The sequence below is a fragment of the Vidua macroura genome, unplaced genomic scaffold (assembly GCF_024509145.1).
Source record: "Vidua macroura isolate BioBank_ID:100142 unplaced genomic scaffold, ASM2450914v1 whyUn_scaffold_217, whole genome shotgun sequence".
Taxonomy (NCBI): domain Eukaryota; kingdom Metazoa; phylum Chordata; class Aves; order Passeriformes; family Viduidae; genus Vidua; species Vidua macroura.
Window position 1 is genome coordinate 35,576 of NW_026530590.1, and position 20,034 is coordinate 55,609.

A 20,034-nucleotide genomic window follows, 5' to 3' on the forward strand; every position below is an offset into this window, starting at 1 on the left:
GATGAAGGCGGTGATGAAGACGATGGGGATGGGATGAAGGGGATGAAGGTCACGGAGGAGGTGAGGAGGATGATGAGAACGGGGATGAAGAAGGTGAGGAGGACGAAGGTGGCGATGAAGATGATGGAGATGATGGGAATGGGATGGGGACGAAGGTCACGGAGGAGATGAGGATGATGGGAACGGGGATGAAGAAGGTGAGGAGGATGAAGGTGGTGATGAAGATGATGGGGATGATGGGGATGAAGGTCACGGAGGAGGTGAGGAGGATGGGAACGGGGATGAAGAAGGTGAGGAGGATGAAGGAGGTGATGAAGACGATGGAGATGGGATGAAGGGGATGAAGGTCGTGGGCATGGAGGGGGTGAGGAGGATGATGGGAACGGGGATGAAGAAGGGGAGGAGGACGAAGGTGGCGATGAAGATGATGGAGATGATGGGAATGGGATGGGGATGAAGGTCATGGAGGAGGTGAGAATGATGGGAACGGGGATGAAGAAGGTGAGGAGGATGAAGGAGGTGATGAAGATGATGGAGATGGGATGAAGGGGATGAAGGTCACGGAAGAGGTGAGGAGGATGATGGGAACGGGGATGAAGAAGGTGAGGAAGATGAAGGAGGTGATGAAGATGATGGAGATGGGATGAAGGGGATGAAGGTCGTGGAGGAGGTGAGGAGGATGAAGGTGGAGAAGGGGATGAAGGTCACGGGGATGAAGGACGTGAGGAAGATGATGGACGAGGTGAAGAACGTCAGGAGGTTGGTGATGAAGATGATGGGGTGGAGGAGATGAGGAGGATGAAGGCCGTGGAGAAGATGACAACAATGAAGGAGAAGATGAAGATGACAATGATGACGACGAAGACGATGAAGACGATGGTGATGAAGATGAGGAACGGGACGAAGACGACAAAAGCGAAGAGCAAGAAGACAACGGAGATAAAGAAGATGATGAAGACGATGATGATGATGATCAAGAAGACAATGGAGGTGATGACGAAGATCAAGAAGATTATAAAGATGATGAAGATGAAGAAGACGATGAAGATGACGATGATGATGATCAAGAAGACAACGGAGGTGATGATGAAGATCAAGAAGACCATAAAGATGATGAAGAAGACGATGGAGACGAAGAAGGCAATAAAGACGATGACGATGACAAAGATCAAGATCAAGAAAATGATGAAGATGATGAAGATCAAGAAGAAAATAAAGATGACGAAGAAGATAGAGATCAAGAAGACGATAAAGATGATGATGAAGATCAAGAGGATGATGAAGACCAAAAACACAAGGAAGACAAAGAAGATGATGAAGATGGTGGAGACGATCAAAAGGAAGATGAAGAAGATCAAGATGAGGATGATGAAGATGAAGATGATGATGATGAAGGGCACCCACCACGAAGAACTGCACGGAGGGCAGCGCGTCGCCGTCGGGAACACGACGGAAGGGAAGATAAAGAAGACGATGACGATGATGAAGAACACAACAAAGACAATGAAGATGATGAAGATGACAAAGAAGAAGAAGAAGATGAAGATGAAGATGAGGATGATGAAGAAGGGCACCCACCACAAAGAACTGCACGGAGGGCAGCGCGTCGCCGTCGGGAACACGACGGAAGTGAAGATGGACAACACAATGAAGATGATGAACAGGATGAAGATGAAGATGACGAAGAAGACAAAGAAGAAGAAGAAGAAAATGAAGATGATGATGATGACGATGATGAAGAAGGGCACCCACCACGAAGAACTGCACGGAGGGCAGCGCGTCGCCGTCGGGGACACGACGGAAGGGAAGATAAAGAAGACGATGACGATGATGAAGAACACAACAAAGACAATGAAGATGACGAAGATGACAAAGAAGAAGAAGAAGATGAAGATGAAGATGAGGATGATGAAGAAGGGCACCCACCACGAAGAACTGCACGGAGGGCAGCGCGTCGCCGTCGGGAACACGACGGAAGTGAAGATGAAGAACACAATGAAGATGACGAAGATGACGAAGAAGAAGAAGATGACGAAGAAGAAGAAGAAGAAGAAGATGAGGATGATAATGAAGATGATGATGATGATGAAGAAGGGCACCCACCACGAAGAACTGCATGGAGGGCAGCGCGTCGCCGTCGGGAACACGACGGAAGGGAAGATGAAGAAGACGATGACGATGATGAAGAACACAACAAAGACAACGAAGATGACGAAGACAAAGAAGAAGAACACAATGAAGATGATGATGATGACGATGAAGAGCACCCACCACGAAGAACTGCATGGAGGGCAGCGCGTCGCCGTCGGGCTCGGGCGGCGGCGGCGCCGGCGGCTGCTCCGGCCGCGCCGGCCCCGTCACGTCCAGCTCCTCGTCCTCCTCGTCGTCCGTGATCTTGATGTCCAGGTCCTCCGTGTACTTCTTGCGCTTCACCTGCCGGTTCGAGCGCCGCTTCTGCGCCCGCGGCGCCCAGGTGAGGCACGCCCACCACGGGGGACCACGCCCGCCCGGGGGACCACGCCCACCACGGGGACCACGCCCACCCGGGGGACCACGCCCACCTTGGACCAGCCCGCCCATCCAGGTGACCCCACCCCAGCTCAGGTAACCCCGCCTGCCTCAGGGCGCCCCACCTGCCCGGGTGGCCCCGCCCACCCCCCGAGTCGGTGGTCGGTGATCCCGCCCACCTGGGGGACACCGCCCCACCTCAGGTAACCCCGCCCAGTCCAGATGACCACACCTGTCCAGGTGAACCCCACCGCATGGTGACCCCGCCCACCTCAGATAACTCCGCTCACCCAGGTGACCCTGCCCCTCCTCAGGTAACCCCGCCCATCCAGGTGACCACACCCAACTCAGATAACCCCACCTGCCCAGGTGACCACACCCATCCAGGTGACCCCACCCACACAGGTGACCCTGCCCATCCAGGTGACCCCACCCACACAGGTGACCCCGCCCATCCAGGTAACCCCGCCCATCCAGGTGACCACACCCAACTCAGATAACCCCGCCCATCCCAGGTGACCCCCACCTGCCCAGATGACCCCACCCCACCTCAGGTGACCCCGCCCATCCAGGTGACCCCACCCATCCAGGTGACCCCACCCGCGTGGCCCCGCCCAGCCGCGTGGCCCCCGCCCCCGCAGGTGGCCTCACCTGGACGCCGCCGTCGTCGTCGCGGCGCGGGGGACGGCGCCGGCAGCGCCTCCGAGTCCGAATTGTCCGAGGAGGCGTTGCGCTTGCGCTTCTTCCCCACCACCGGCGTGATGGTGCTGCGGACAGAGTGACCAACTGACCAACTGACCACTGACCACTGAGTGACCAACTGACCACTGACTGACCACTGAGTGACCACTGACTGACCACTGCGATCACACTGACCGGCGTTGTGCTCGCGCTTCTTCCCCCACCCACCGGCGTGATGGTGCTGCGGACAGAGTGACCAACTGACCAACTGACCATTGAGTGACCAACTGACCACTGACTGACCACTGCGATCACACTGACCGGCGTTGCGCTTGCGCTTCTTCCCCCACCACCTGGCGTGATGGTGCTGCGGGACAGAGTGACCAACTGACCAACTGACCACTGACCAACTGACCACTGACTGACCACTGACCAACCACTGACCAACTGACCACTGACCGAGTGACCAACCACTAACCGACTGACCACTGACCGACTGGCCAACTGACCGAGGTGACCAACTGACCACTGACTGACTGACCACTGACTGACCAACTGACCATTGACCAACTGACCACTGACCGACTGACCAACTGGCCATTGACCAACTGACCACTGACCAACTGACCGATCCACTGACCGACTGACCACTGACCACACTGACCGCTATGACCACACTGACCACTGTGACCAGGTGGTCACTACAACCATAAACACTGAATTGAGTGACCGTTAACGATGAGGTTTGGTGACCGCTGTGGCCAAGTTGGGGTGACCACCAAGGGCCGTAGTTGAGTGACCATCAAGGCTGTGGCTGAGTGACCACCGTGGCCAAGGCTGAGTGACCGCCATGACCACAGTTGAATGACCGTCATGACCATGGTTGAACGACCATTGTGACCATTGTTGAGTGACCACCATGACCAAGGTTGAGTCACCACCATGGCCAAGATTGAGTGACCATCAAGACCATGGTTGGGTGACCACCATGAGCCCGGTTCAGTGACCACCAAAACCAAAGCTGACTGACCACCAAAACCAAAGCTGAGTGACCACCAAAACCAAAGCTGAGTGACCACCAAAACCAAAGCTGAGTGACCACCAAAACCAAAGCTGAGTGACCACCGTTAACAAAGTTGAGTGACCACCAAAACCAAAGCTGAGTGACCACCAAAACGAAACTTGAGTGACGATCAAGACCATGCTTGAGTGACCACCAAGAGCGATGATTGAGTGACCGCCATGTCCAAAGTTGAGTGACCACCATGGCCAAGGCTGAGTGACCACCATGACCAAGACTGAGTGACCATCATGACCATGGTTGAATGACCATCAAAACCACGCTTGAGTGACCACCGATGACCAAGACTGAGTGACCATCATGACCACGGTTGAGTGACCATCATGACCATGCTTGAGTGACCATCATGACCATGGTTGAGTGACCACCGTGACCAAGATTGAGTGACCATCAAGACCACAGGTTGAGTGACCATCATGACCACGGTTGAGATGACCATCATGACCATGGTTGAGCCACCACCAAAACCAAAGTTGAGTGACCATCAAGACCACGCTTGAGTGACCATCAAGACCAAAGTTGAGTGACCACCGTGACCAAAGTTGAGTGACCACCATGTCCAAAGTTGAGTGACCACTGTGGCCAAAGTTGAGTGACCACCATGGCCAAAGTTGAGTGACCACCATGGCCAAGGTTGGGTGACCACCAAAACCAAAGTTGAGCGACCACCAAAACCAAAGTTGAGTGACCATCAAGACCATGCTTGAGTGACCACCACATCCAAAGTTGAGTGACCACCATGGCCAAAGTTGAGTGACCACCATGGCCAAAGTTGAGTGACCACCATGGCCAAGGTTGAGTGACCACCATGGCCAAGTTGAGTGACCACCATGGCCAAGACTAAGTGACCATCAAGACCACGCTTGAGTGACCACCAAGACCATGGTTGTAGTGACCACCATGTCCAAAGTTGACTGACCACCATGGCCAAGGTTGAGTGACCACCATGACCAAGGTTGGTTAACCACCATGACCAAGATTGAGTGACCATCAAGACACGCTTGAGTGACCACCATGGCCAAAGCTGAGTGACCACCATGGACAAGGCTGAGTGACCATCAAGACCATGCTTGAGTGACCACCAAGACCATGGTTGAGTGACCACCATGTCCAAAGTTGAGTGACCCATCCAAGACCAAACTTGAGTGACCATCAAGACCATGCTTGAGTGACCACCAAGAGCGTAGTTGAGTGACCGCCATGTCCAAAGTTGAGTGACCATCATGGCCAAGGCTGAGTGACCATCAAGACCAAAGTTGAGTAACCACCGTGACCAAACTTGAGTGACCATCAACACCACGCCAGAGTGACCACCATGGCCACGCTTCCTACCCCACCCCTACCCACACCCTCACGACCCACCGCCCCGACCCTCCCTGACCCCTCCCCCCCAGGCCCCGCCCTCACCTGGCCTTGCCCCGCCCCTTGCTCTTGCCGCCGCCCTGCCCCTTGCCGCGCCGCGGCCCGCTCCTCCTTGCCGGCGCCGCGCTCGCCGGGGCCCTTGCGGCGCCGCTTGCGCTCGCCGTCGTCGTCGGGCCGGACGCTGGGCAGCTCGTCCTCGTTGAGCACGCGCGGGATGTTCTGCTCGCCGCGGGCGGCGGGCGCGGGCGATGGCCTCGGCCACGATGCGGGTTGGCCTTCTCCTGCTTCTTCTGGTGCTCCCAGCCGCCGGCTCTCTGTCCGACGCGCCCCGCGCCGACGCCGACGCCGCCGCCGCGCCCGCCGCCGCCACCTCGGCGCCGCTCAGCACCTTGACCACCGAGGAGGCCGGCCGAGGAGCCGCCGGACGAGGAGGCGGCCTGGCCAGGGGAGGGGAGGGGGAGGCGGTCAGCGAGGGCGGTGGTGAGTGACCGACGCGCCCCAGGCCGCCGTGGGGCCGCGGGCGGAGTGACCGGCGCGGCCGGCGCAGGGTGGCCGGAGAGGTCACGGTTGAGCGAAGCGAACGCCGGCGTCACCCGGCCGGGCTGACCGCACCCAAATCAACTGACCACGCCCAAATCAACTGACCACACCCAAATCTGACCACCATCCCCAGCCCAACTGACCACTCCCAAACCCAACTGACCACTCCCAAATCAACTGACCACCGCCCCCAGCCCAACTGGCCACACCCAAATCAACTGACCACACCCAAATCTGACCACCATCCCCAGCCCAACTGACCACTCCCAAACCCAACTGACCACCTGAAACCCAACTGACCACTCCCAAACCCAACTGACCACTCCCCACCCTGCTGACCACACCCAAACCCAACTGACCACCTGAAACCCAACTGACCACCGCCCCCAGCCCAACTGACCACTCCCAAACCCAACTGACCACTCTCCCCAGCCCAACTGACCATACCCAAGCCAAACTGACTACTCCCAAACCACACTGACCACACCCAAACCCAATTGACCACTCCCCTGACCCCACTGACCACTCCCCTGACCCCACTGACCACTCCCCTGACCCCACTGACCACTCCCCTGACCCCGCTGACCACTCCCCTGACCCCACTGACCACTCCCCTGACCCCGCTGACCGCTCCCCTAACCCCACTTATCACACCCCTGACCCCACTGACCACTTCCCTGACCCCACTGACCACTCCCCTGACCCCGCTGACCACTCCCCTGACCCCACTGACCACTCCCCTGACCCCACTGACCACTCCCCTGACCCCGCTGACCACTCCCCTGACCCCGCTGACCACTCCCCTGACCCCGCTGACCACTCCCCACCCGCCTGACCACTCCCCTGACCCCACTGACCACTCCCCTGACCCCACTGACCACTCCCCACCCCACTGACCACTCCCCTGACCCCGCTGACCACTCCCCTGACCTCGCTGACCACTCCCAACCCCGCTGACCGCTGCCCTGGCCCCACTGACCACTCCCCTGACCCCACTGACCACTCCCCTGACCCCGCTGACCGCTCCCCTGACCCCACTGACCACTCCCGACCCAACTGACCGCTCCCCACCCGACTGACCACTCCCCTGACCCCGCTGACCACTCCCCACCCCACTGACCACTCCCCTGACCCCACTGACCACTCCCGACCCAACTGACCGCTCCCCACCCGACTGACCGCTCCCCTGACCCCGCTGACCGCTGCCCTGACCCCACTGACCGCTCCCCTGACCCCACTGACCACTGCCCTGACCCCACTGACCGCTCCCCACCCGACTGACCACTCCCCTGACCCCGTTGACCACTCCCCTGACCCCGCTGACCGCTGCCCTGACCCCACTGACCGCCGCGGCGCCTCACCTGCGGCTGCAGCACCACCTTGAGCGGCACGGTCAGCCTCTGCCCGGCCCCGCCCACCACCTGCGGCACCTGGGCCACGCCCACGGGCCCCGCCCCGGCCTGCTGGATCAGCTGGATCTTCTGGGGCTGGCCGGGCTGGCCGGGCGCGGCCGGCGGCTGCACCTGCAGCTGGATGGTCACCACCTTGGCCGGAGCGCCGGGCGCCGCCTTGGCCGGAGCGCCGGGCGCGGCCGCGGCGGCGCCGCCCTGCAGCAGCAGCTTGCCGGGCAGCGTGCCCAGCACCACGTGGCGCTGGCCCGGCGCCGCGCCCGGCCCCGGCGGCTGCTGCAGCACCAGCGTGATGCGCTTGGACTCGCCCTGCGGACACGAGGGGCAGCGGTCAGTGGGGGCATGGACAGGGGGGATGGACAGGGGTCAGTGGTCAGTGGGGATGGACACGCGCCCCGGCCCCGGCGGCTGCTGCAGCACCAGCGTGATGCGCTTGGACTCGCCCTGCGGACACGAGGGGCAGCGGTCAGTGGGGGGATGGACACAGGGAGAGGGAGCAGTGGGGATGGACTGAGGACAGTGGTCAGTGGGGATGAGCAGTGGTCAGTGTGAATGGACAGGCGTCAGTGGTCAGTGGGGATGGACAGGGGACAGCGGTCAGTGGTCAGTGGGGATGGACAAGGAGCAGTGGTCAGTGGGGATGGACACAGGGAGAGGGGTCAGTGGGGATGGATGCAGTCAGTGGTCAGTGGTCAGTGGGGATGGACAAGGAGCAGTGGTCAGTGGAGATGGACGCAGGGTTAGTGGTCAGCGGGGATGGACAGGGGGCAGTGGTCAGTGGGGGATGGACAAGGGGCAGTGGTCAGTGGGCAGTGGGGATGGGCAGTGGTCAGTGATCAGTGGTCAGTGGGGATGAACGCAGTCAGTGGTCAGAGTGCAGATGAACCTTAAGCTGGGACTTCACAGCTCACCTGGCCACACCCAAACCACACCTGGCCACACCCACACGACACCTGGTCACACCCAAACTTCACCTGGCCACACCCCACACCACACCTGGCCACACCCACACCACACCTGGCCACACCCAAACCACACCTGGCCACACCCACACGACACCTGGTCACACCCACACCACACCTGGCCACACCCAAACCACACCTGGCCACACCTGGCCACACCCAAACCTCACCCAGCCACACCCAAACCACACCTGGTCACACCCAAACCTCACCCAGCCACACCCAAACCCCACCCAGTCACACCAAGCTTTACTCAGCCACACCCGAACCTCACCCAGCCACACCCACACCACACCTGGCCACACCCAAGCTTTACTCAGCCACACCCAAACCACACCTGGCCACACCCAAACTTCACCTGGCCACACCCTAACCTCACCCAGCCACACCCAAACCCCACCCGGTCACACTCAAACTTCACCTGGCCACACCCAAACCCCACCCAGTCACACCAAACTTTACTCAGCCACACCCGAACCTCACCTGGCCACACCCACACCGCACCTGGCCACACCCAAGCTTTACTCAGCCACACCCAAACCACACCTGGCCACACCCAAACCACACCTGGTCACAGCCAAACCACACATAGCCACACCCAAACCACACCTGGCCACACCCAAACCCCACCCGGCCACACCCAACCCCCCCCAGCCCCTCCCCGCTCACCTGGGCGGGGCCCAGGCTCAGGCCGGGCTTCAGGGGCGCCGCGGGGCCGCCCGCCCCCGGCCTTCAGGGGCTGCAGCAGCAGCTGCTTCACCTGCCGGCCCGCCGCGGCCACGCCCCCCGCCGCCGCCACGCCCCCTTTGGCCACGCCCGCCGCCGCCGCTGCGGCCACGCCCGGGCGGATCTGGGGCGGGGCCGCCGCCGCCCCCAGCACCTTGGCCAGGGCGACTTTGCCGCCGTTGGGCGCGGCCGGGGCGGGGCCGCCGGGGGGCGGGGCTTTGAGGATGACGATTTTGGGGGCCGGGGCGGGCGTGGCCCGGCGGCGGGGGAGGGGCGGTGGCCCCCATGAAGGGGTTGCCCTGGCTCAGCAGCTCGGCGTCCGGCGGCGGGGGGAGGGGCGGGCGGGCGGGGCCGGGCGGGGGAGGGGCGGGCGGGGCGGGGTCCTGGGGCGGGGCCGGGGCGGGGGGAGGGGGCTCCAGGGCCCCCGAGAGCCCCAGGGCTTCGGCCAGGGGGTCGCCGGGGGGAGGGGCGGCCGCGGGGGCCACCAGGTCCTCGGGCAGCGGGTCCAGGCCGAAGAGGCCGGGGTCGTCAAAGAGCTCCATGATGGGGTCGGCCATGGCGGGCCGGGGGGGTTTGGGGGGGTTTTGGGGGGGTTTTTGGGGGGGTGAGCCCAAAAAAATGGGAAATGTGGGGGGTCCTGGCCACAAAAATGTGAAATTTGGGGGGTTCTGGCCCAAAAAATGCGAAATTTAGGGGGTCCTGACCCAGAAAAATGGAAATTTAGGGGGGGTCTGGCCCCAAAAATGGGAAATTTGGGGGGTTCTGGCCCCAAAAATGTGAAATTTGGGGGGTCCTGGCCACAAAAATGGGAATTTAGGGGGTCCTGACACTGAAAAATGGGAATTTAGGGGGGGTCTGGCCCCAAAAAATGCGAAATTTAGGGGGGTCCTGACCCAGAAAAATGGAAATTTAGGGGGGGTCTGGCCCCAAAAATGGGAATTTAGGGGGGTCCTGGCCACAAAAATGTGAAATTTGGGGGGTTCTGGCCACAAAAATGTGAAATTTAACGGGGTCCTGGCCACAAAAATGGGAAATTTGGGGGATCCTGGCCCCAGAAATGGGAATTTAGGGGGGGTTCTGGCCACAAAAATGTGAAATTTAGGGGGTTCTGGCCCAAAAAATGTGAAATTTCGGGGGTCCTGACCCAGAAAAATGGAAATTTAGGGGGGGTCTGGCCCAGAAAAATGGGAATTTAGGGGGGTCCTGGCCCAAAAAATGTGAAATTTAGGGGGCTCCTGGCCCCAAAAATGGAAATTTAGGGGGGGTCTGGCCACAAAAAATGTGAATTTAGGGGGGTCCTGACCCAAAAAAATGGAAATTTAGGGGGGGTCTGGCCCCAAAAATGTGAAATTTAGGGGGGGTGGTGACCCTGGAAAATGGGAAATTTGGGGGGTCCTGACCCAGAAAAATGGGAATTTAGGGGGGGTCTGGCCCCAAAAATGTGAAATTTGGGGGGTTCTGGCCACAGAAATGGGAATTTAACGGGGTTCTGGCCACAAAAATGTGAAATTTAGGGGGGTTCTGGCTCCAAAAATGTGAAATTTAGGGGGGTGGAGACCGTGGATAATGAGAATTTAGGGGGATCCGAATCCTGAAAATGTAAAATTTGGGGGGTTCTGGCCCCAAAAATGGGAATTTAAGGGGTCCTGGCCCCAGAAATGGGAATTTAACGGGGTTCTGGCCACAAAAATGCAAAATTCAGGGGGTCCTGACACTGAAAAATGGGAATTTTGGGGGGGTCTGGCCCCAAAAATGCGAAATTTGGGGGGTGGAGACGCTGGAAAATGGGAATTTAGGGGGGTCTAGACCCCGAAAACGGGAAATTCAGGGGGTTCTGGCCACAAAAATGCGAAATTTGGGGGGTTCTGGTCCCAGAAATGGGAATTCAGTGGGGTCCTGACCCCAAAAACCCAAAATCTGGGGAGTCCTGACACTAAAAAATGGAAAATTTGGGGGGTTCTGGCCCCGAAAATCTAAAATTTTGTTGGGTGAAAACCCCAAAAATCCAAAATTCGGGGGTTGGAGACGCCGAAAATGCGAAATCTGGGGGGTTCCTGGCCCCAAAAATCTGAAATTTGGGGGGTGGAGACCCCGAAAATGTGAAATTTGGGGGGTCCTGACACAGAAAATCCGAAATCTGGGGGGTCCTGACCCCAAAAATGCAAAATCTGAGGAGTCTTGACCCCAGAAATCTGAAATTTGGGGGGTCTTGACCCCAAAAATCTGAAATTTGGGGGGTCCTGACCCCAAAAATCTGAAATTTGGGGGGTTCTGAGGAAGATTTGGGGGGTCCTGACCCCCCAAAATGAGACTTTGGGGGGGCTCAGGGGGTCCCCAACCCCCCAAAAAAATGGAAATTTGGGGGGTCCTGGGGGAATTTGGGGGGTCCCGGGGGATTTTGGGGGAGATTTTGGGGGTCCTGGGGGGGGGTTTGGGGAGATTTTGGGGGTCCCGGGGGGGTTTTGAGGAGATTTTGGGGGTCCCGGGGGGGTTTTGGGGAGATTTGGGGGGTCCCGGGGGGGTTTTGGGGAGATTTTGGGGGTCCTGGGGGGGTTTGGGGGAGATTTTGGGGATCCTGGGGGATTTTGGGGGAGATTTTGGGGGTCCTGGGGGAATTTGGGGAGATTTTGGGGGTCCCGGGGGAATTTGGGGAGATTTTTGGGGGTCCCAGGGGGTTTTTTGGGGGGCTCTTCTCAGGCTGGGGGGGCTCCGGAGCTCCAGGCTGTGGGGAGAGAAAAGGGGGGGGGGTCAGGGGGACCCCAAAAAGTGACCCCAAAGTGACCCCAAGGTGACCCCAAGGTGACCCCTCCCCCCCCAAAAGTGACCACTCCCAAATTTTGGGGGTTTCCACCCAAAAAGAGGCACTGGGGAAAAAGGGGGAGCTCAAACTGGGGGGACTGGGAGCCCAAACTGGTTTAACTGGGAGCCCAAACTGGGTTAACTGGGAGCCCAGACTGGGTTAACTGGGGGCCCAAACTGGGATAACTGGGACTCCAAACTGGGTTAACTGGGAGCTCAAACTGGGTTACTGGGAGCCCAAACTGGGATAACTGGGAGCCCAAACTGGTTTAACTGGGACTCCAGACTGGGATAACTGGGAGCCCAAACTGGGTTAACTGGGAGACCAAACTGGGTTAACTGGGAGCCCAGACTGGGTTAACTGGGGGCCCAAACTGGGTTAACTGGGAGCCCAGACTGGTTTAACCGGGAGCCCAAACTGGGTTAACTGGGAGCCCAGACTGGGTTAACTGGGAGCCCAGACTGGGTTAACTGGGAGCCCAAACTGGGTTAACTGGGAGCCCAGACTGTGTTAACTGGGAGCCCACACTGGTTTAACTGGGAGCCCACACTGGTTTAACCGGGAGCCCAAACTGGGATAACTGGGAGCCCAGACTGTGTTAACTGGGAGCCCACACTGGTTTAACTGGGAGCCCACACTGGTTTAACCGGGAGCCCAAACTGGGTTAACTGGGAGCCCACACTGGTTTAACTGGGAGCCCAAACTGGGTTAACTGGGGGGCCCACACTGGGTTAACTGGGGGCCCACACTGGGTTAACTGGGAGCCCAAACTGGGTTAACTGGGAGCCCAAACTGGTTTAACCGGGGAGCCCAAACTGGGTTAACTGGGAGCCCAGACTGGGTTAACTGGGAGCCCAAACTGGGTTAACTGGGAGCCCACACTGGTTTAACTGGGAGGCCAGACTGGGTTAACTGGGGGCCCAAACTGGGTTAACTGGGAGCCCAAACTGCGATAACTGGGAGCCCAAACTGGGTTAACTGGGAGCCCAAACTGGGTTAACTGGGACTCCAAACTGGGTTAACTGGGAGCCCAAACTGGGTTAACTGGGAGCCCACACTGGTTTAACTGGGAGCCCAAACTGGGTTAACTGGGAGCCCACACTGGTTTAACTGGGAGGCCAGACTGGGTTAACTGGGGGCCCAAACTGGGTTAACTGGGAGCCCAAACTGCGATAACTGGGAGCCCAAACTGGGTTAACTGGGAGCCCAAACTGGGTTAACTGGGACTCCAAACTGGGTTAACTGGGAGCCCAATACTGGGTTAACTGGGAGCCCAGACTGGGTTAACTGGGAGCCCAAACTGGGATAACTGGGGGCCCAAACTGGGTTAACCGGGAGCTCAAACTGGGTTAACTGGGAGCCCAAACTGGGTTAACTGGGAGCTCAGACTGGGTTAACTGGGAGCCCCAGACTGGGTTAACTGGGAGCCCAAACTGGGGTTAACTGGGAGCCCAGACTGGTTTAACTGGGACTCCAGACTGGGATAACTGGGAGCCCAGACTGGGTTAACTGGGAGGCCAGACTGGGTTAACCGGGGAGCCCAAACTGGGTTAACTGGGAGCCCAAACTGGGTTAACTGGGAGCTCAAACTGGGTTAACCGGGAGCCCAAACTGGGATAACTGGGGGCCCAAACTGGGTTAACTGGGAGCCCAAACTGGGTTAACCGGGAGCCCAAACTGGGTTAACTGGAGCCCAGACTGGGTTAACCGGGACTCCAAACTGGGTTAACTGGGGACCCAAACTGGGTTAACCGGGAGCCCAGACTGGGTTAACTGGGACCCCACACTGGTTTAACTGGGAGCCCAGACTGGGTTAACTGGGGGGCCCAAACTGGTTTAACTGGGAGCCCACACTGGTTTAACTGGGACTCCAAACTGGTTTAACTGGGGGCCCAGCCCGGCCCCAGCGCTGCCCTCAGGGGCTGCCGGGTCCCCTCACGGGGCCGATCCCCCCCCCCCTCCCCTCACGCTTCCCGCCTTACCTGTCCCGCCGAGCGCCTGAGGGAGGGGAGGGGGAAGGGCAGGGAAATCCGCCGCTCCCCTGGCGCGGGGGGCGAAGTTCGGGGGGGGTTTCCCCTCAGGAATGTTTTTTGTTCCGCCCAATTTCGATTAAAATTGGAGATTTTTGGGGATTTTTGGAGGGGGGGGGGGTGGGGGGGGGGGGCTCCGTCCCGTCGGCCCCCCCCGCGCGCGCGCGTGAGGGGCGCCCTCACGGAGCGGCTCGCGGCGCAACGCAACGCGCGCCGCCCCCGCCCACCCGCGCCGCCGGCCACGCCCCTCCCGCCGCGCCCCGCCATTGGCCGGGCGCCGCCGGCGCCGCGCGCTGATTGGGCGAGGCGCCGCCAGCAGGGTGCGTTGCGCACGCCCCACCCGGAGCGCGCCCCCCCCGCTTTCTAAAGAGAAAGGCGGGGGGCCTTCGCTCAGGGGTGGCCGCGGCGCTGCCGGAGCGCGCGGGGCAGGCGGGGAGCGCGGGCAGCCCGCCGCCATCTTGTGTCGCTGAGGGGGGCGCGGGGTCCTTCGCCCTCAGAGGGAGGGGAGGGAAAAAAAATCGACAAAAAGAATAAAAAGTGAAATTAAAGAAAAGCCAAACCGGCGGATTTGAGCCCAAAAAGGACGCGGGAATGGCGGGATTGGCGGGCCCGGCCCGCAGCGCCCGGAGAGGCGGCGGCGCGAAAATCGAGGCCGGGTTTGGAGGCAGAGCCGGGATTGGGGCGAAAAGAGGCGAAAAAGGGCAAAAAAAAAAACAAAAAAAAAGGGGAAATTGGGGAAAAAATGGGGAAAATGGGGGGAAAAAATGGGGGAAAAAAGGGGAAATTGGGGGAAAAATGGGGAAATGGGGCAAAAAAATGGGGAAATGGGGGGAAAGGGGGAAATTGGGGCAAAAATGGGGAAATTGGGGAAAAAAGAGGGGGGGAAAGGGAAAAAACCCGGGGAAATGGGGAAAAAAGGGGAAATTGGGGAAAAAAAAAAGGGGGAAATGGGGGGGAAAACTTGGGGAAATGGGGCAAAAAAGGGGAAATGGGAAAAAAAACCGGGGAAATGGGGGGAAATGAAAAAATGGGAAAAAAAAACCGGGGAAATGGGGAAAAAAGAGGGAAATTGGGGGAAAAATGGGAAATGGAAAAACAAAAAAAAAAACCCCAGGGAAATCGGGAAAAAAACCCGGAGAAACAGGGAAAAAAATGGGGGGAATGGGGCAAAAAAAAGAGGAGAAAAAGGGCAAAAAAAAAAAAACCACAGGGAAATGGGGCAAAAAAAAGAGGAAAATGGAAAAAACAGGAAATGGGGGAAAAAGGGAAATGGGAAAAAAAAAGATAAATGGGGAAAAAATCCGGGGGAAGTGGGGGAAAAATGGGAAAAATTGGGCAAAACCAGGGAAAATCAGGTGAAAATGGGGCTAAAACAGGGGAAAAGGGTTAAAAATGAGAAATGGGGCAAAAAAACAGGAAAATGGGGGGAAAAAGGGAATATTGGGGGGAAAAAAACCCAGGAAATGGGACAAAAAATGGGAAAATGGGGGTAAAAAAAACCAAGGAAATGGGGTAAAAATGGGAAAAATGAGGCAAAAAAATGGGGGAAATGGTGCAAAACCAGGGAAAATTGGGTAAAAAATGGGAAAATGGGGTAAAAAAACAGGAAAAAAATGGGTAAAAAATGGGGGAAATTGCAGGAAATGGCCCCAAAAACGCCTCAGAGATCCGGGCTCAAAACCACCTCAAAAGGCAAGAAAAAAAAGGAAATAAAGAGTCCAAAAATGGGTAAAAATGACACAAAAATGGGTAAAATGGCCACAAAAAAAATGAGTAAAATGGCAGAAAAATTGATTAAAATTACAGAAAATTGGTAAAATGGCCAAAAAAGAGATAAAATATTACTGGAAAATGAATAAAAATGGCACAAAAAATGAGTAAAAATGGACAAAAATGGACAAAAATGTCTCAAAGTCTGGAATTTGGGGGAAAATCTTGGAATTTGGGGGAAAATTCTGGAATTTGGGAGGAAATTCCTGAAATTTTGGGGGGAAATTCTGGAATTTGGGGGAAAATCTTGGATTTTTGAGGTAAAACTCTGGATTTTGGGGGTAAAATGAACTTGGGGATGAAAAGGAAAATGTTGAGATCCGAAATTGTGGAATTTTGGGGCGAAAACATCAAAATTTGGAGTGAAATCCGTAAAATTTGTGCCAAAAAAAGTGAAATTTGAGGTGAAACTCTGGAAATTGGGTCAAAAAAAGAGAATTTGAGGAAATAAAAGCAGAATTTTGGGGTGAAAATGCTGGGATTTGGGAAAAGGATCTGGATTTGGGTTTAAAACACGAAATTTTGGGCTCTGAGTTTGGAATTTGGGTTTAAAACACGAAATTTTGGGGTCTGAGCCTGGAATTTGGGTTTAAAACACGAAATTTTGGGCTCCCAGTTTGGAATTTGGGTTTAAAAACACGAAATTTTGGGCTCCCCAGTTTGGAATTTGGGTTTAAAACCCAAAATTTTGGGCTCCCAGTTTGGAATTTGGGTTTAAAACACAAAATTTTGGGGGTGCCCAAACTCTGGCCGCCATCTTGACCCCGCCCCTCACCTCTGATTGGTGCCACCCGCGATGACGTCACCGGCCTCGGGCCAATGGGGAGCGCAGGGTCCTGGAAAGAGGCGGGGCCTCGTCATTTGGGGGCGGGGCTTCCTCAGTGACCCCAAAACCTCCCGATTTCACCCCAAAATCCCCAAACCTCCTGATTTCACCCCATAATCTCCTGGTTTCACCCCAAAACCTCCTGGTTTCACCCCAAAAATCCTGTGAGAGCTCCAGAATCTCCTGATTCCACCCCAAAATTTCCTGGTTTCACCCCAAAAAATCGCCCATGAGCCCCAAAATCTCCCGATTTCACCCTAAAATCCTGTGAGAACCCCAAAATCTTCTGATTCCAGCCAAAGTCTCCTGATTTCACCCAGAATCTCCGGATTTCAGCCCAAAATCTCCTGGTTTCACCCCAAATCTCCTGAGAGCCCCAAAATCTCCCGGTTTCACCCCAGAATGTCCTACAGAGCCACAAAACCTCCTGATTCCAGCCCAAAATTTTCCTGGTTTCACTCCAAAAATCTCCTGATTCCACCCTAAAATCCTGTGAGAACCCCAAAACCTCCTGATTTCACCCCAAAATTCTCCTGGTTTCCCCCTAGATTCCCCCAGAGCCCCAAAACCTCCCGGTTTCTCCCAGATCCCCTCTGAGACTCCTCAAAACCTCGGAATTTGCCCCAAAACCTCCCCCAAAACCTCTGGTTTCACCAAAAACCTCCTGGTTTCACCCCAAAACCTCCTGATTTCCCCAAATTGCCCCCTGAGACTCCCCAAATCCTCCCCAAATTCCCCAAATCCTTCCCAAATCCCCTCGTTTCTGCCCCAAATCCTCTCATTTTTGCTCAAATCCCCACAAACTCCCCAAATGTCTCATTTGTCCCCAAATCTCCTAATTTCCTCCCAAATCTCCTCAAGCTCCCCAAATCTCCTCGTTCCTGCCCAAAATCTTCTCATTTCTCCCCAAATCTCCTCAATCCCCTCATTTCTCACCCAAATCTCCTCATTTCTGCCCAAAATTTTGTCACTTCTACCCCAAATCCCCTGAAATTCCCCAAATCCCCCTCATTTCTCCCCAAACCCCCTCATTTCTCCCCAAACCCCCTCATTTCTGCCCCAAATCCCCTCATTTCTCCCCAAATCCCCTCATTTTTTGCCCAAATCCCCTCATTTCTCCCAAAATCCCCTCATTTTGCCCAAATCCCCTCATTTCTCCCCAAATCCCCTCAGGCTTCCCAAATCCCCTCATTTCTGCCCAAATCCCCTCATTTTTGCCCCAAATCCCCTCATTTCTCCCCAAACCCCCTCAGGCTCCCCAAATCCCCTCATTTCTCCCCAAACCCCCTCATTTTTTACCCAAATCCCCTCATTTTTGCCCAAATCCCCTCATTTTTTACCCAAACCCCCTCATTTTTGCCCAAACCCCCTCATTTTTTGCCCAAATCCCCTCATTTTTTGCCCAATACCCCCTCATTTCTCCCCAAACCCCCCTCATTTTTGCCCAAACCCCCTCAGACCTCCCCAAATCCCCTCATTTTTGCCCAAATCCCCTCATTTTTGCCCAAATCCCCTTATTTCTCCACAAACCCCCTCAGACTCCCCAAACCCCCTCATTTTTTACCCAAATCCCCTCATTATTTGCCCCAAATCCCCTCAGACTCCCCAAATCCCTTCATTTCTGCCCAAATCTCCCTGGTTTTGCCCCAAATCCCCTCATTTCTCCCCAAACCCCCTCAGACTCCCCAAACCCCCTCATTTTTGCCCAAATCCCCTCATTTTTGCCCCAAACCCCCTCATTTTTGCCCCAAACCCCCTCATTTTTTACCCCAAATCCCCTCACGTCTCTCCCCGTTCACCCCCAGCCCCCCCAAACCCCCTCATTCCCCCCAAACCCCCCAAAACCCCCTCATTTCTCCCCAAAATCCCCTCATCCCCCCCCCCCTCACGACCCCCCCCCCCTCATTCCTCCCCCCTCCCCCCCTCCCTCAGCCCCCGCCCCCTCCCCCACCCCGCGGGGCCCCCCCCGGGCCGGCCCCCAAATCCGCCCGAATTTCCCCCAAAATCTGCCCCGGACCCCTCCCCCCCCCCTCCCCCCTCACGGCCCCCCCTCCCCCCCTCGCCCCCCCCCCCCGCCCCGCCCCCTCCCCCCCCCCCTCCCGTCGCCGCCGATGACGCACCGCCCGCGCCGCGCGCGCCCGCCGCTGGCGCCCCGCCCCTTCCGGCGGCGCTCCGCCCCTCCCTCTCTATGGTTCCTCCCTTCCATATCCTCCCCTGAGGGGGGGGCTCCGCCTTTTCCTCTTCCGGTGCCGCTCTAGCTCGGTCCTCCGGCCCGCCTCCCACGCTCTCGCCCACCCCCTGTTTTCCGCCGCGGAAACGCCGAATTTTATTAAAACGCCCCAAAATGTCCCGTTCCCCCCCCCCCGCCCCGCTCAAACCCCACAAAGGGTTTGCGGTGTGCCGGTGTCGGTCGGGCCTTTGGTTTCGTCTCTATGGTAGCGGCGGCGGAAGTGGCGGAGCGAGGGAGGGGCGGGGCTTCCGGTTGGCTGGGGGAGGGGGGGGGGAAGCGGCGGCGCGATGGAGGTGAGGGGGGGGGGGCGGGCGCGAGGGGGGAAAAATGGGGCGAAAAGGGGCGAAAAGGGGCAAAAAAAAAGGGCTGGGAGGCGCGAGTGAAGCCCGCTGGGCGGCGGGTGGGGGCTGGGCGGGGAGAGTGGGGCGGGAAAACGGGGCTGGGGGTGGGGGGAGAGCGTGAGGGGAAAATGGGGGGGAAAAAGGGCGGGAAAAGGGGGGTGGGCGTGAGGGGATCGTGAGGGGAAAAAGGGGGAAAAACAGGGAAAAAAGGGGGAAATTGGGGAAAAGGGGAAATTGGGGTTTGCGGTGAGGGGGAAAATTGGGAAAAAATGGGGGTAAAAAAAGGGGGTTTGGGGTGAGGGGAGCGTGAGGGGGGAAAGGGCGGGAAAAGGGGGGTGGCGTGAGGGGGATCGTGAGGGGAAAAACAGGGAAAAAAGGGGGAAATTGGGGAAAAGGGGAAATGGGGGTTTGGGGTGAGGGGGAAAATTGGGAAAAAATGGGGTAAAAAAAGGGGTTTGGGGTGAGGGGAGCGTGAGGGGGAAATGGGGGGGAAAAAGGGGCGGGAAAAGGGGGTTGGGGTGAGGGGGATCGTGAGGGGAAAAACAGGGAAAAAAAGGGGGAAAAAGGGGGAAATTGGGGAAAAGGGGAAATTGGGGTTTGGGGTGAGGGGGAAAATTGGGAAAAAATGGGGGTAAAAAAAGGGGTTTGGGGTGAGGGGAAAATGGGGGAAAAGGGCGGGAAAAGGGGGTTGGGGGTGAGGGGGGATCGTGAGGGGAAAAACAGGGAAAAAAAGGGGGAAATTGGGGAAAAGGGGAAATGGGGGTTTGG

General features: G+C 57.4%; 1 protein-coding gene across 1 annotated transcript in view; it reads right to left on the minus strand.

The window, feature by feature from the left end:
- The window catches only part of LOC128802931 (chromodomain-helicase-DNA-binding protein 8-like), a gene marked incomplete at its 3' end in the record, with an annotated part of 45,556 nt that extends 35,065 nt beyond the window's left edge, over positions 1–10,491 (minus strand). The window contains 13 exon segments of the mRNA XM_053969489.1: positions 2,272–2,454; positions 3,160–3,189; positions 3,191–3,275; positions 5,678–5,733; positions 5,735–5,866; positions 5,868–5,900; positions 5,902–5,969; positions 5,972–6,032; positions 6,034–6,069; positions 7,534–7,890; positions 9,213–9,273; positions 9,275–9,522; positions 9,524–10,491. Coding sequence (XP_053825464.1) covers positions 2,272–2,454; positions 3,160–3,189; positions 3,191–3,275; positions 5,678–5,733; positions 5,735–5,866; positions 5,868–5,900; positions 5,902–5,969; positions 5,972–6,032; positions 6,034–6,069; positions 7,534–7,890; positions 9,213–9,273; positions 9,275–9,522; positions 9,524–9,826 — 1,653 coding nt within the window.
- Between the last annotated feature and the right edge of the window lie 9,543 nt (positions 10,492–20,034).